This window comes from Zalophus californianus, chromosome X (genome assembly GCF_009762305.2).
Source record: "Zalophus californianus isolate mZalCal1 chromosome X, mZalCal1.pri.v2, whole genome shotgun sequence".
Taxonomy (NCBI): Eukaryota; Metazoa; Chordata; class Mammalia; order Carnivora; family Otariidae; genus Zalophus; species Zalophus californianus.
Window position 1 is genome coordinate 13,253,059 of NC_045612.1, and position 12,490 is coordinate 13,265,548.

The 12,490-nt window shown below is 39.0% G+C and overlaps 1 protein-coding gene across 3 annotated transcripts in view; it reads left to right on the forward strand.

The window, feature by feature from the left end:
- The window catches only part of MCF2 (MCF.2 cell line derived transforming sequence), a 103,892-nt gene that overhangs the window by 71,560 nt on the left and 19,842 nt on the right, over positions 1–12,490 (forward strand). For all 3 annotated transcript variants that reach the window (XM_027609467.1, XM_027609468.1, XM_027609470.1), the window contains 8 exons: positions 549–637; positions 2,015–2,081; positions 2,790–2,905; positions 3,020–3,089; positions 4,906–4,998; positions 8,564–8,656; positions 9,322–9,447; positions 10,127–10,348. In XM_027609467.1, coding sequence (XP_027465268.1) covers positions 549–637; positions 2,015–2,081; positions 2,790–2,905; positions 3,020–3,089; positions 4,906–4,998; positions 8,564–8,656; positions 9,322–9,447; positions 10,127–10,348 — 876 coding nt within the window. The remainder of the gene's footprint in view (positions 1–548; positions 638–2,014; positions 2,082–2,789; positions 2,906–3,019; positions 3,090–4,905; positions 4,999–8,563; positions 8,657–9,321; positions 9,448–10,126; positions 10,349–12,490) is intronic.

Genomic DNA, 12,490 nt, shown 5'->3' on the forward strand with positions numbered 1-12,490 from the left:
ACAACCTTGAGATCATGACCTGAGCTGAAATCAAGAGTCAGATGCTTAACCAACTGAGCGACCCAGGTGCCCCATGTGTAAAATAAATTCTAATTAGTATCTTACATCTGTCCTCTTTGGCAACTCAAAAAATTTTTATTTATTTATTTATTTATTTTTAAGATTTTATTTATTTATTTGACAGAGAGAGACATCGAGAGAGGGAACGCAAGCAGGGGGAGTGGGAGAGGGAGAAGCAGGCTTCCCATTGAGCAGAGAGCCCAGTGCAGGGCTCCATCCCAGGACCCCGGGATCATGACCTGAGCCGAAGGCAGATGTTTAATGACTGAGCCACTCAGGCGCCTCTCAAATAATTTTATAATAATTTTTTACCAGTACAGATTTTTTTTTTTACCAGTACATATCAAAGTCATTCCTGAAAAAAATAATCCTCGTGTTTTCAAGTTACCTACACAGGACCTAGAGAAAACTTAATTTGAGCTAGATTTTCTTCAAGAAGAACTATACTTACATAGATGCTAATTTAACTTTTATTTTCATCATTTCAGAATGAAGTGGTGCATGATTGTCGGGAGAAGAGAAGTTCTGGTCAATCCTCCAGTTTGGACAATGACAATAGCTTGGATGTTTTACAGAAGTATCTTTTCTTTGTTGACATATACTCATATACACATCTACCAATAGGAATGTCTGATTCTGTGTTGAAGGCGAATGTGCTTGGATTTTGAAATCACAAAATGGGTTTCTGTTAGGCTGATGAAAGGAGCACTAGAGGAGGTGTAGAAGTCCTAGAATTAGGGCTGGATAACCTATGCTCTCTTTGTGTGACTCAAAAATTAACTAGCGTTTTCCAGAATCCTCATTTCCTCTTTTATAAAAGAGGTAAAAGTGAATGAGACAGATGTTTCAAAAACTACAAGAGTTATGTGGATATACAATGTTATTTTATAAATGTTTACTTTTATATAATTATGTTACTATTCTAGACATAAGAATATTCACCTTTTGGGTGCCTGGGTGGCTCAGATGGTTAAGCGTCTGCCTTTGGCTCAGGTCATGATCCCAGGGTCCTGGGATCGAGGCCTGCATCGGGCTCCCTGCTCCTTGGGAGCCTGCTTCTCCCTCTGCTTCTCTCTCTCTCTCTCTCCCTCTCTCTCTCTCTCCCTCTGTCTCTCATGAAAAAATAAATAAAATCTTTAAAAAAAAACGAATATTCACCTTTGTTTAAGATTTTATTTGTGGTACCTGGCTGGCTCAGTCAGTTAAGTGACTGACTCACGATTGTGGCTCAGGTCATGATCTCAGGGTTGTGAGATCAAACCTCATGTCAGGCCCTATGCTCAGTCTACTTGAGATTCTGCTTGAGAGTCCCTCTGCCCCTTCCCCCATTCGCACCCCCTCTCTCATAAATAAATAAATAAATAAATAAATAAATAAATAAATAAATAAAACCTTTAAAAAAAAAAAACTCTTACAGCTCAATGGTAAGAAGGAAAAAAACCCACAATAAAAAAAAAAAACGATTTAATTTATTTATTTAAGAGTGAGAGTGGTGGGGGGTGCGGAGCAGAGGGAGAGGGAGGAGGGGAAAGACTCTCAAGCTGACTCTCCACTGAGCCCAGAGCCTGAGGCGGGGCTTGATCCCACAACCCAGAGATCATGACCCGAATTGAAACTAAGAGTTGGATGTTTAACCAACTGAGCCACCCAGGTGCCCAGTAAATTGATTCTTAAGCTTAGTGAGATAGAAATAAAGTGGGATTTTTTTTTCGTTTAAAAATAAGCCCTGAGCCCCCTTTCCTTTCTTCTAAATGTATTTTAGAGTCTTGTGGGTGGTACTTATTCTAGAAACCATACAATTAATTTTGTATTTTGTTGATAAAACCGAAACCATTGATAGTTCCTATGCATTAACCATTTTTACCTTGGACAGTTTATAATGAGAATGATTGAAAGGTCATAATAAAATTCTGAAGCAACAAAATAACTGATAAATATTGTCTTTTCACTTTAGCCATGTCCTAAATGAACTGATACAGACAGAGAGGGTGTATGTTCGTGAGCTGTTTACTGTTTTGTTGGTAAGTGACTCAAGTGATATTTTCTCATCTCTGCCCAAATGTTCTCCTGCTACATTCAGTAGGAGGTGTTGAGTTTTCTCTTGCTGTCTGCTTCCTTGATTGTCACACAACCAGCAGTAGGTACTTCTCCCACTGTTTGAGTCTGCATGTGTGTGAAATGTGCATGTTCAGCTTCTCCCTCAGTAGTGAGAATTGTGGAACCCAGATTTTATTATGGAAGAGATAAGCTGTTTTCTTAAGGATCCCGCAGATTGTTATAATTATTCCCAGGGTGCTATTTAGAAATTGTGATGTAAAGAACTAAAAGTAGGAGTAAAACAGTCATTTGATACAAATGTCATAATATTAATTTGGTCTGAAAAACCTAAACATGTATTGCCAGTTTGAGGAGAGGTTAATGACCTATAATATATTTTTTTCATGCTTGGTTTCTGTTTTGTTTCCTACACTATAAGCTACGCTGAAGGCCAGAGAGTCACTTTATTCTACCTCTTGAGTGGGGAACCATGATTCCCTTGTCTTGCTTTCTTAAAAAAAAATTTTTTTGTAAATGGATAACTTTGGGTACTGGAAGATTTGATTATTAAAATTACCAACAGCTTTACCCACTCATTCCCTATATATTCTGCTGTATCTGTGCCTTTGGTGGCCCAAACAAATATTAATGTGAATATTTTTTAAATGAATAAATGTATTTATTTTGGGTAGGGCTATAGAGCGGAGATGGATAATCCTGAGATGTTTGATCTTATGCCACCTCTCCTGAGAAATAAAAAGGATATTCTCTTTGGAAATATGGCGGAAATATATGAATTCCATAACAAGTATGTAATTGCTGAATTGAATTTTCTTTTTCATCCTATTATTTAAAGGGCTATTGACCAATTTATTATACTTCACATAAAATTATATCATTTTTTTCTCTGAAATTTTTACAGCATTTTCTTGAACAGCCTGGAAAACTGCATTGATGCTCCAGAAAGAGTGGGACCTTGTTTCCTGGAAAGGGTTTGTTAATTATTATTTTAAAATATATAAATATGGGCCACTAAAATAGCAGCTCATTTTATAGGGCCAGATTTAGAGACAAAGTAGGTTTTTTTTTTTAATGTCTTTATGTTTTTGTTTATGTTTCACTCCAGCAAGTATTTAATGTTAGACCAAGTTTTGTTACAGAAGTTGATGCAGTGAAGTATCCAGAGCATGCAAATGGCCATTGTCTTCCGTGGTATCAAATGCTTCAATGGCTCAGCTTGTGACCACTGACCTCTGGGTGATCCCAGGAGTCCAGGGACCATCCTGGCTAGGAAGATGTGAGACTTGGAATCACCTTCGCATAACCATTCTTGGTTTGGTTAATTTTTAGTCTCAGAGATGCCTTGGCATTCCCCTTGAATGCATGTAAAGGCTTAGCCTCAAACGTAGTCTGGCTTTCAGCACCAGAGTATCTGTCACAGGAACTTGGTGAAACAGAGGGCTGTCTGTTCTTTTTATTCTACGAGATCATTTAGGGAGGCTCATTTCTCCATGTCTCAAGAGAATGCTTAGCACAATTGACTTCCCAGACTTTGTAATCATACCTCTCCTCCATTAGAATTTTTTCTTAGACTGTTCTCTGCTTATCTATTTCCTCCTCTTCCTGAAAAATCAGTTCCATCTTGCTTTGAGAGTCAATTTGATAATGGTGGTCATTTGAAAGCTTCCGAATAGGTGTCTTATCCCAGAGAGTGTTAAGGGACTCAGAATATGATAAGGTGAAGAAGAAACGATTTGTCATTACGTTTCTCAATATATTCTAACTTTAATTTGAGTGATAGCCAGATTCTTCCCTGACTTCCCTAAGCAACACCAGTCTCTTTCCTTTGGATTTGTGTAGTACTTAATGTCTGTGCTACTCATTGGGGATTTTATATTTGCTATGAATTTTGACACATATTTGTGAATTCTGTCTCCCAACCAGATGAAAAACTCTTTGAGGCAAGGTCCATATCCTATATATTTTTGTATCTCTCATAAGGTGAGCAGAGTTATTGGCAACCACTGTTGGTTTGATAAATGCCTATTGATAATGTTCATTCATTCAGTACCCATCTACTGAACGCTTACTATACACCAAGCACTGTGCTAGGCAATGTGGAGAGCAAGACCAAGACTGTTCCCATAGAAAAAGGGGGAAAAATAATTGTATTCAGTGTGAGTTGTGCTATATCAAGGATATACAAAGGATCCTGTAGGAGCCAAGAAGAGGGGCATCTTACACAGACTGGAGGTATAAATGGTGGCTTTCTAGAAGAGATGACTCATGAGAAGGATGTTAAAGAGTGAGTAGGAGGTAGCCCATTAGATGAGGGTCAGAGAGAGATGATTCCAAGCAGAGAGAATAGCATGGGCAGATGCCTAGTGGGGTTATAATATGATGATGATACCCCAGTGATGAACCAAGGACCTTGGAAGTTAGCTCCAGCTTCGTTCATTAGGGAACTGAGAGACTAGTAGCATGGAAAGAGCATGTTTCTTTGTACTGTGTTAGCTCATGATTATGAGAAAAATTCGTCTGTTTTTATAGTTCAGAGAAGGTTTTTCTCTCTCTAACTCTCAGACTTGGGAAGTGAAAGTTAGGGAATTACTGGGATAATTATGTGTCCCTCTACTCAGTCTGGTGGGCATGCTTTTCTTGGAATACAAACCGGCTGCCAGTGTGGCAGGCCCTTCAGGCCACATTCCCTATAATGCTTGGCCCCACTCATTCTTGTTCAGCCTTTCTTGATAAGAAAAGTACATGTTCACAAATTGATAATACATTTGAATTTGCTTTTTATCACAGAAAGATGATTTTCAGATGTATGCAAAATACTGTCAGAATAAACCCAGATCAGAGGCAATTTGGAAGAAGTATTCAGAATGCGCCTTTTTCCAGGTACAGTAATTATTCAGGTATTGGATATACTCCTTCTGGAAGATACTGGGGTATTTCTTATAAATTCCTTTTCTACTCTGAGTTATATACAATACAGATCAAAAAACAATTTGACCCTGCTGCAAAGCACGCACATGCGCTCAAATATATATGCTGCTTCTCAGAGGCAATCACTTTCAGTTCTTTTAGCTACTTCCTTTGGTATTTACCTCCATGTTTCCAAAAAACATGTTTATATTGCTACTTTAGCCCTCTTCACTGCCTCTGCCTCACCACTGGACACATATACGTACTTCTTTTCTTTCTTTTTTTTTTTTTTAAAGATTTTATTTATTTATTTGAGAGGGAGAGAATGAGAGATAGAGAGCACGAGAGGGAAGAGGGTCAGAGGGAGAGGCAGACTCCCCACTGAGCAGGGAGCCTGATGCGGGACTCAATCCCGAGACTCCAGGATCATGACCTGAGCTGAAGGCAGTCACTTAACCAACTGAGCCACCCAGGCGCCCGTACATGTACTTCTTTTCCTCCAAAACATCCACTATGGTTATAAGTTTAATTATATAGATATACGGTGTTAAATTATTAAGACTATGTAATTCCTATGCTCAGATGAATCGTGTGGTATAAGATGGTTGCTTTTCCATCCCTTTCGTTTTTCTTGCAATTGTCTTCTTTACTCACTTAATTTTTATTTTTTTTAAATTTTATTTATTTTTAAAGACTTATTTATTTATTTGAGAGAGAGCGAGCTAGCGCCTGCAGGAGCAGGGGGAGGGGCGGAGGGAGAGAAGCAGAGCCCCCACTTCGCTACCTGGTGAATAAGGATCTGGTTGTCAGTGTCCTGGTAGCCAAGCTGGGGGAAAAGGCTACGTAAATAGTCAAGTAATCTCTTTGCTTTCAGTATGGTACTCTGTCTTCAACTAGATTGGTATTCTCTAGCTCAAAGGCCTTCCGTTTTACTCTTTTCAGATAAACATCCGTTCTTCTGCTCTCCAGAGGGAGAGGCATCCATCCTGTTGTGCATAGCAGCATGGCTTTCGGAGAGCCTTCTCTTTCCTCACCTTTTTTTTTTTTTTTTAATTTGCCATTTTAAATGTTTTATAAAGATTTATTTATTTATTTATTTAATTTATTTATTGAGAGAGAGAGAGAGCGTGAGCATGTGAGCAGGGGGAGGAGGTGCGGAGGGAGAGAGAGAGAATTCCCAGCAGACTCCATACTGAGCACGGAGCCTGATGCCGGGCTCGATCCCACGACCCTGAGATCATGACCTGAGTTGAAATCAAGAGTTGGATGCTTAACTGACTGAGCCACCCAGTGCCCCCTTTCTCTTCCTTTTTAAAAATACTTTTATGCCCGGGCGCCTGGGTGGCTCAGATGGTTAGGCGTCTGCCTTCGGCTCAGGTCATGATCCCGGGGTCCTGGGATCGAGTCCCGCATCGGGCTCCCTGCTCGGCGGGGAGCCTGCTTCTCCCTCTGCCTCTGCCTCTCTCTCTCCGACTCTCATGAATAAATAAACATTAAAAAAAATACTTTTATGCCCATTTAATTTTTTTGTAACAGCTTTATTGAGATGTAATGAAAATACCAAATAATTTGCCCTTTCCAAATGTGCCATTAAGTAGTTTTACTATATCCACAGTGGTGTGCAAGCATTACTGCAGTTAGTTTAAGAACAATTTCATACTCCTCAAAAAACCCACCCATACCTTTTAGTAAACACCTCTGACATTCCTCCAACCCCTACAGTCTTCTGCAATTAGTAAGCTACTTTCTATCTTGCTAGATTTGCCTGTTCTGAACTTTCCTATAAATGGAATCAAAATATGTGATCTTTTGCGTTTGACTGATTTCACAGAGCATCATTTTTTTGCAGTTCATCCACATTGTAGCATGTATCAGTTCTTCATTCCATTGTATGGGTATTCGACCTTCTATGTACCCATTCATCAGTTGATGGTAATTTGGTTCTTTTCCACTTCTTGTGTACAAGTTTTTTCTGTGGACATATATTTTCATTTCTCTCAGCCATATACCTGGGTATGAAATTGCTGGGTCATTTGGTAACTCTCTGTTAACTTTTTGAAGAACTGTTGGATTGTTTTCCAAAGTTGCTGTGCCATTTTACATTCCTTCCGGTAGGGTATGGTATTCCTGATTGCTCCACGCTCTCACCAGCACTTGTTAGTATCTACTTCTTTTTTATCCCCCTCCCCCAGTATCTACTTCTTTTTTTTTTCCTGGACATCTATTTTATTTTATTTTTTCCTTCTTTTTTTATTTTTTTTAATTAACATATAATGTATTATTTGTTTCAGGGGTACAGGTCTGTGATTCATCAGTCTTACACAATTATCTACTTCTTAAACAGACTTTCAACAACCATATTTTTTTCAAACACACCTTCATCTCCCACTTTCAGGGGTACTTGATGTCTGTGATTCTGGACTCTTTGTGGAGGGAGGGGGAAACTGAGTTAGTTGTTCCTTAGCTTTTCCCTCTGTCAGCTTGAGATTCACTCTTCTCTAGTGTGCTCACTTGCTTACCACCTGTCAGTTTGGTTTCAAGGTTCCAGATTTGGTTGATGGCTTTTCCTCTCCCATCTTTGTAACTTTGGGTTTTGTCTTGTAAAAATGACTTTTAAAAATCATTTTAGTTGGGCTTCATGAGTGAGGAGAGCTAAAGGCGTGTATCAGTCCATCATCTTTAACCATAAGTTGCTAACTGAATTGTTTTTAAAGATTTTATTTATTTATTTTTTTTGAGTCATCTCTACACCCAACGTGGGGCTCAAACTCACAATCCTGAGATCAAGAGTCGTATGCTCCATTGACTGAGCCAGCCAGGCGCCCCCTAACTGTTTGAATTAGATTGTATATTGGTTTTTATCCATATCCAGAGGCAGGTCCCAGATCTTACACATGTATATCCTCTCCTACTCCCTTTGCATTCTGTAGTTCTTAAATGCACATTTCGTCCTAATCAGCCCCATCTTGCTGTCATTATGGACCCTACAGCGTTCCCAGGACCCAAAGTCACGACCCTTATATTTATCATGGCATTGAGCCAATAATCAGATGAGCTATAGCACCAGTTGATGAGGTCTGTATTTTTCTTGTGATATAAAAAAAAAAAAAAACTCCCTCTCATACCCAGTTTGATTTATATTCTGGGCCTTGGCCTGTGGAGCTGAGCCTTTTGTTAATTTTCTTAAATACATTTTTAGTCATGTTTCATTAGTCATGTTCATTTCTGGCCATTCATTGTTTTCTCATCTTTCAAGCATTCCACATCAATGTGCATTTTATGTAAAAACTTATTCGTATTTGAAATTTTAGCATTTTCTACCTCTCAAATCCTTGAAATAATGTTTACAGTAGTTTTTTTTTTTTTTACGTTTATGGCCGCTTATAATTTCCATACGGTCCGTAACAGCGGCTTTCCCGGTAGATTTTCCTCGAGATGTAAGAAACCTGCATGCATTGGGTCTAATCAGTGTACACTTGGCATTTTCACAGGTACATGTCTTAATTTAAATTTACTGATAATTATATTTTAATGACAGGAATGTCAAAGAAAATTAAAACACAGACTTGGTCTGGATTCGTATTTACTCAAACCCGTGCAACGAATCACTAAATATCAGTTACTGTTAAAGGTAATTATGTGAAGCATTTGTTTCTTTCTTTACTTACTGCTGTGGGTCAGATGTGGCAAAGCCATTAAAAAGGAAGCGGCTGGTGTGGAAGCCCCAGGAGCAGGGAGGCTCAGTGAACGGGAAGGCTGGAGTTAACAGTACGCTTCCTCGCTTCACTGTGGCACAAGTGCCCGATGCCTAGATGTAAGCAGAGACTCTCTAGAGTCTTTTTAGCTATTTAATTATCCACACAAGTTACACTGGTATATGCGTAACGAATGCAGAACTTTTACGTCATTAACTAAACAAATATTATACATGTTCACCACGTTTTGTGGTCTGTGCAAAACAAAGAAAACAAATTGTTGCATTTGGAGGGCCAAAAAAGTGTGATTATTTTAAAAATCAATGTCTAGTGTGTCCTAATGGCTGTTTTTCTGCAGCTGCAAGAGCAGTGAGTGCCCTTTACTTGATACTGTTTAGTCACTATTCCATTTCTTCCCAAATTTTGACACAGTTTTTAAAATAGAGTGTTAATGTGACAAATAGCAAATGAAAGATATGATTCCAAAATGACACTGTCTTTAGATTCCTCCTTGAAAGCATGTTAGCCAAAAATGTATTCATTTTCTCCGGCTATTAATATCTGCCTGATATTAAGTTTAATTCTTGACTTCTAATTACAGGAGCTACTGAAATATAGCAAAGGCTGCCAAGGGTTTGAACAATTAAAGGAGGCACTTGACACAATGCTGGATTTACTGAAGTCAGTTAATGACTCTATGCATCAGATTGCAATAAATGGCTATATTGTGAGTAAATTTTAACGCTTGTTGCAGTTTTGTGGGTAAGCGTGTTAAGAGGTCTTTCTTTGTCTCCTGGAACCAAGTGAGAAATAAAAAGGGCAGAAGAATGGAGATCCAAATGTCAGCATTATTATTGACAGTGCTGGATGAAGAACTGGCTTCAGATCAGCAGCCAAATGGATTTGTGATATCCCCTTGTCCCTAAAAGCCTACCTCCAACTCCAGCCTTGAGATACCCTGCTTGAAGGAACTGTTGGAGTCTTCTAAGGAAATGTATTGTCCCAGAATTGCTGCTTGTCCTAGTCTAAGATAAATGTGGAAGAAAAAAAAAAATCAAGTCTTTAGAGTAAGCTCTGCCTAGTTGTGATGCTTGCTCTGGTAGATAGGTGTCAGTCGCCAATCAGGATTGAGAAGATGGGCAGAGCTACCCTGGTTGAAAGAGTCCACGTGGAGACCGGAAGCCAGGGAAAAGGAGGTTTCTTCTGTCTCTTGTTTCCACTATAATTTTGTACCCGTGCGACACAGGGCATGGGTTAATGTAAACAGTTATGAGGAATAAAATTGCAAAACCCGTACAAATTGCATTTCACGGTTTTAGTGGCTCAAGCTAAACGGTATCATGTTGATGGCAGAGGTCTGAAAGTAGCCGTGCCTTGTACTGATGAGTGTTGATTTTCCTTCATAGGGAAACTTAAATGAACTGGGCAAGATGATAATGCAGGGCGCATTCAGTGTTTGGATCGGACACAAGAAAGGCGCTACAAAAATGAAGGATTTTGCTAGATTCAAACCAATGCAGCGGCATCTCTTCTTGTATGAAAAAGCCATCGTTTTTTGTAAGAGGCGTGTTGAAAGTGGAGAAGGCTCTGATAGATACCCGTCATACAGTTTTAAGCACTGTTTGAAAGTAAGACAATTTAAATTGTGTAACATAATATTATTTCATATATATATATATATATATATATATATATAAAGTTTGTATACCTTTGCAAGTGAAATGAGTGGGTTTTATACTTTAGTTGTGTACCCCTTTTTTTAAATGAAATCTTTTTATTTGGGTATTATTGACATACAACACTATGTTCATTTCAGGTGTACAACATAATGATGTGATATTTGTATATATTGCAAAACGATCACCACGGTAAATCCAGTTAACATCCATCACCACACATAGTTACAATTTTTTTTTCTTGTGACAAGAGCTTTTAAGATCTACTCTCTTAGCAACTCTCAAATATGCAATAGGGTATTGTTAGCGAAAGTCACCATGCTGTGCGTTCCATCTCCAGGACTTACTTATTTTATAACTGGAAATGTGTATCCTTGAACCCCCTTCACCTGCTTCATCTGCCTCCAGCCCACAAAAGCTTAAGTAGACATCTTGTGTTGAAATCAGGTAACACAGAACTTTTGGAAATAAGGGTGAGGGAGAGCAGAGCCTTACCTCCTTCCTTTCCTCTCTCACTCCAGTCCCAGGCACTTGTGGGAAATGACCCAGGTTCTCCCATGAGCACTCTCTTACCAGTGGTACTGGGTAGAGCTGATGGTCTTGGTAGCAGGGAGCCTTTATTGTACGGGAGAGATGAGGAAGAAGGAGTTTCTTCTTTTTTCTCCACGCAATTTAAAAGTGGGTAACTTTTGTGCTTAGCATACTTCCACCTTTCTTTTTGTAACCCTCCTCCGTTCCTTAGCCCTTTCCCTCCTGGGTGTCCAAAGCCACTTACAGCTGAATCCTGCCCACATCTTCTTCCTTCCTATAACTTCTCTCCTATAACCCAAACTCTTTTTGTCCTAATACTAGTTTGGTATTAAAATGAGGTCAGCGTTGTTTGAGGGAGTCACTGGCAATCCAGTGATGTTCCCAGCAGGTTTTGACATTTGACAAGAGGAACTTCCAATTCATACAAACCTATAGTTGGTGAATTTGATATTTTTTATACCTAGTTAATTTTATCTTTCAAGTTTTAAATTGTAAAATCCGGGGCCACCTGGCTGGCTCCTTCAGTGAAGTGTGTGACTTGATCTTGAGGTTGTGAGTTCGAGCCCCATGTTGGGTGTAGAGATGACTTAAAAATAAAATCTTAAAAAAAAAATAAAGTGTAAAATCAACATCATGTTGGTTATAGAAAAATTGGAACATAGAGAAAACTATTGCCTCGATTCTCCAACCACCATCGCTTGAGTCATTTTTTATGAGCATGTTCTTTCATTGTTGGCAGCCATTTGCGAATTGATGACGTTTTCAGCAGCAGTGATAAAGAGGACAAGTAATGTATCCTGAGGTGTTTGTGTCAGGAGTCTACCAGATAGGCAGGCCCTGCTTTTGATTCTCCCCAGAAGGTCAACAGTCCCGTGCTGTTCGTAACAAAGTTCCTGCCCAGAGTTATGTCTCAGACTTCTTCCTACTGTCCACTTGCCCTGCTGTTACGTTTCCTTAAAACTTGCTGTTTTTACAGCAGATGCCCAGTTGCTCCTTTGCTATTAGCAACCCACCTCCACGTCCCCAAAATCTCCATTGGTCTATTTTATGTCTCTAATAAACATTGACAGAGAACCAAGATTTTATAGTTGACCTCAGCTGGGGTTTAGATCTCTTGCTGTCTATATATCTATTTCTGGGGAAGAGACTTGACCTCCATAGGCATGTTGGACCCAAATGCATTTGATTAACTTCGTATTTGTGGAGTGACCTAGTCAATACCAGATGTGGTATCTCCAGTGTGTATTGATTTTTTTTTTTACCTTTAATTTGTCACAATTATGGGCAACAGAATGTTTCTAAAGTACATTAGAGTAAGGAGGGACTGGAATGAGGGAACTAAGTCATGAGAATTCAAACTATAATGGTTACCATGGTAACGGTGGGATAGTTGCAAGACACATTTCAGTGGAAGGTGGACAGATGGGCTTGGTGACTTACTAGATACAGGAAAGAAATAATACCTGACAGTTGAAGGAACAAAAATCAGTGTGATTTTTCTTTGGTTTCCCGGAAATGCCTAGCTTTTTTTTTTTTTTTTAAAGATTTTATTTATTGGGCACC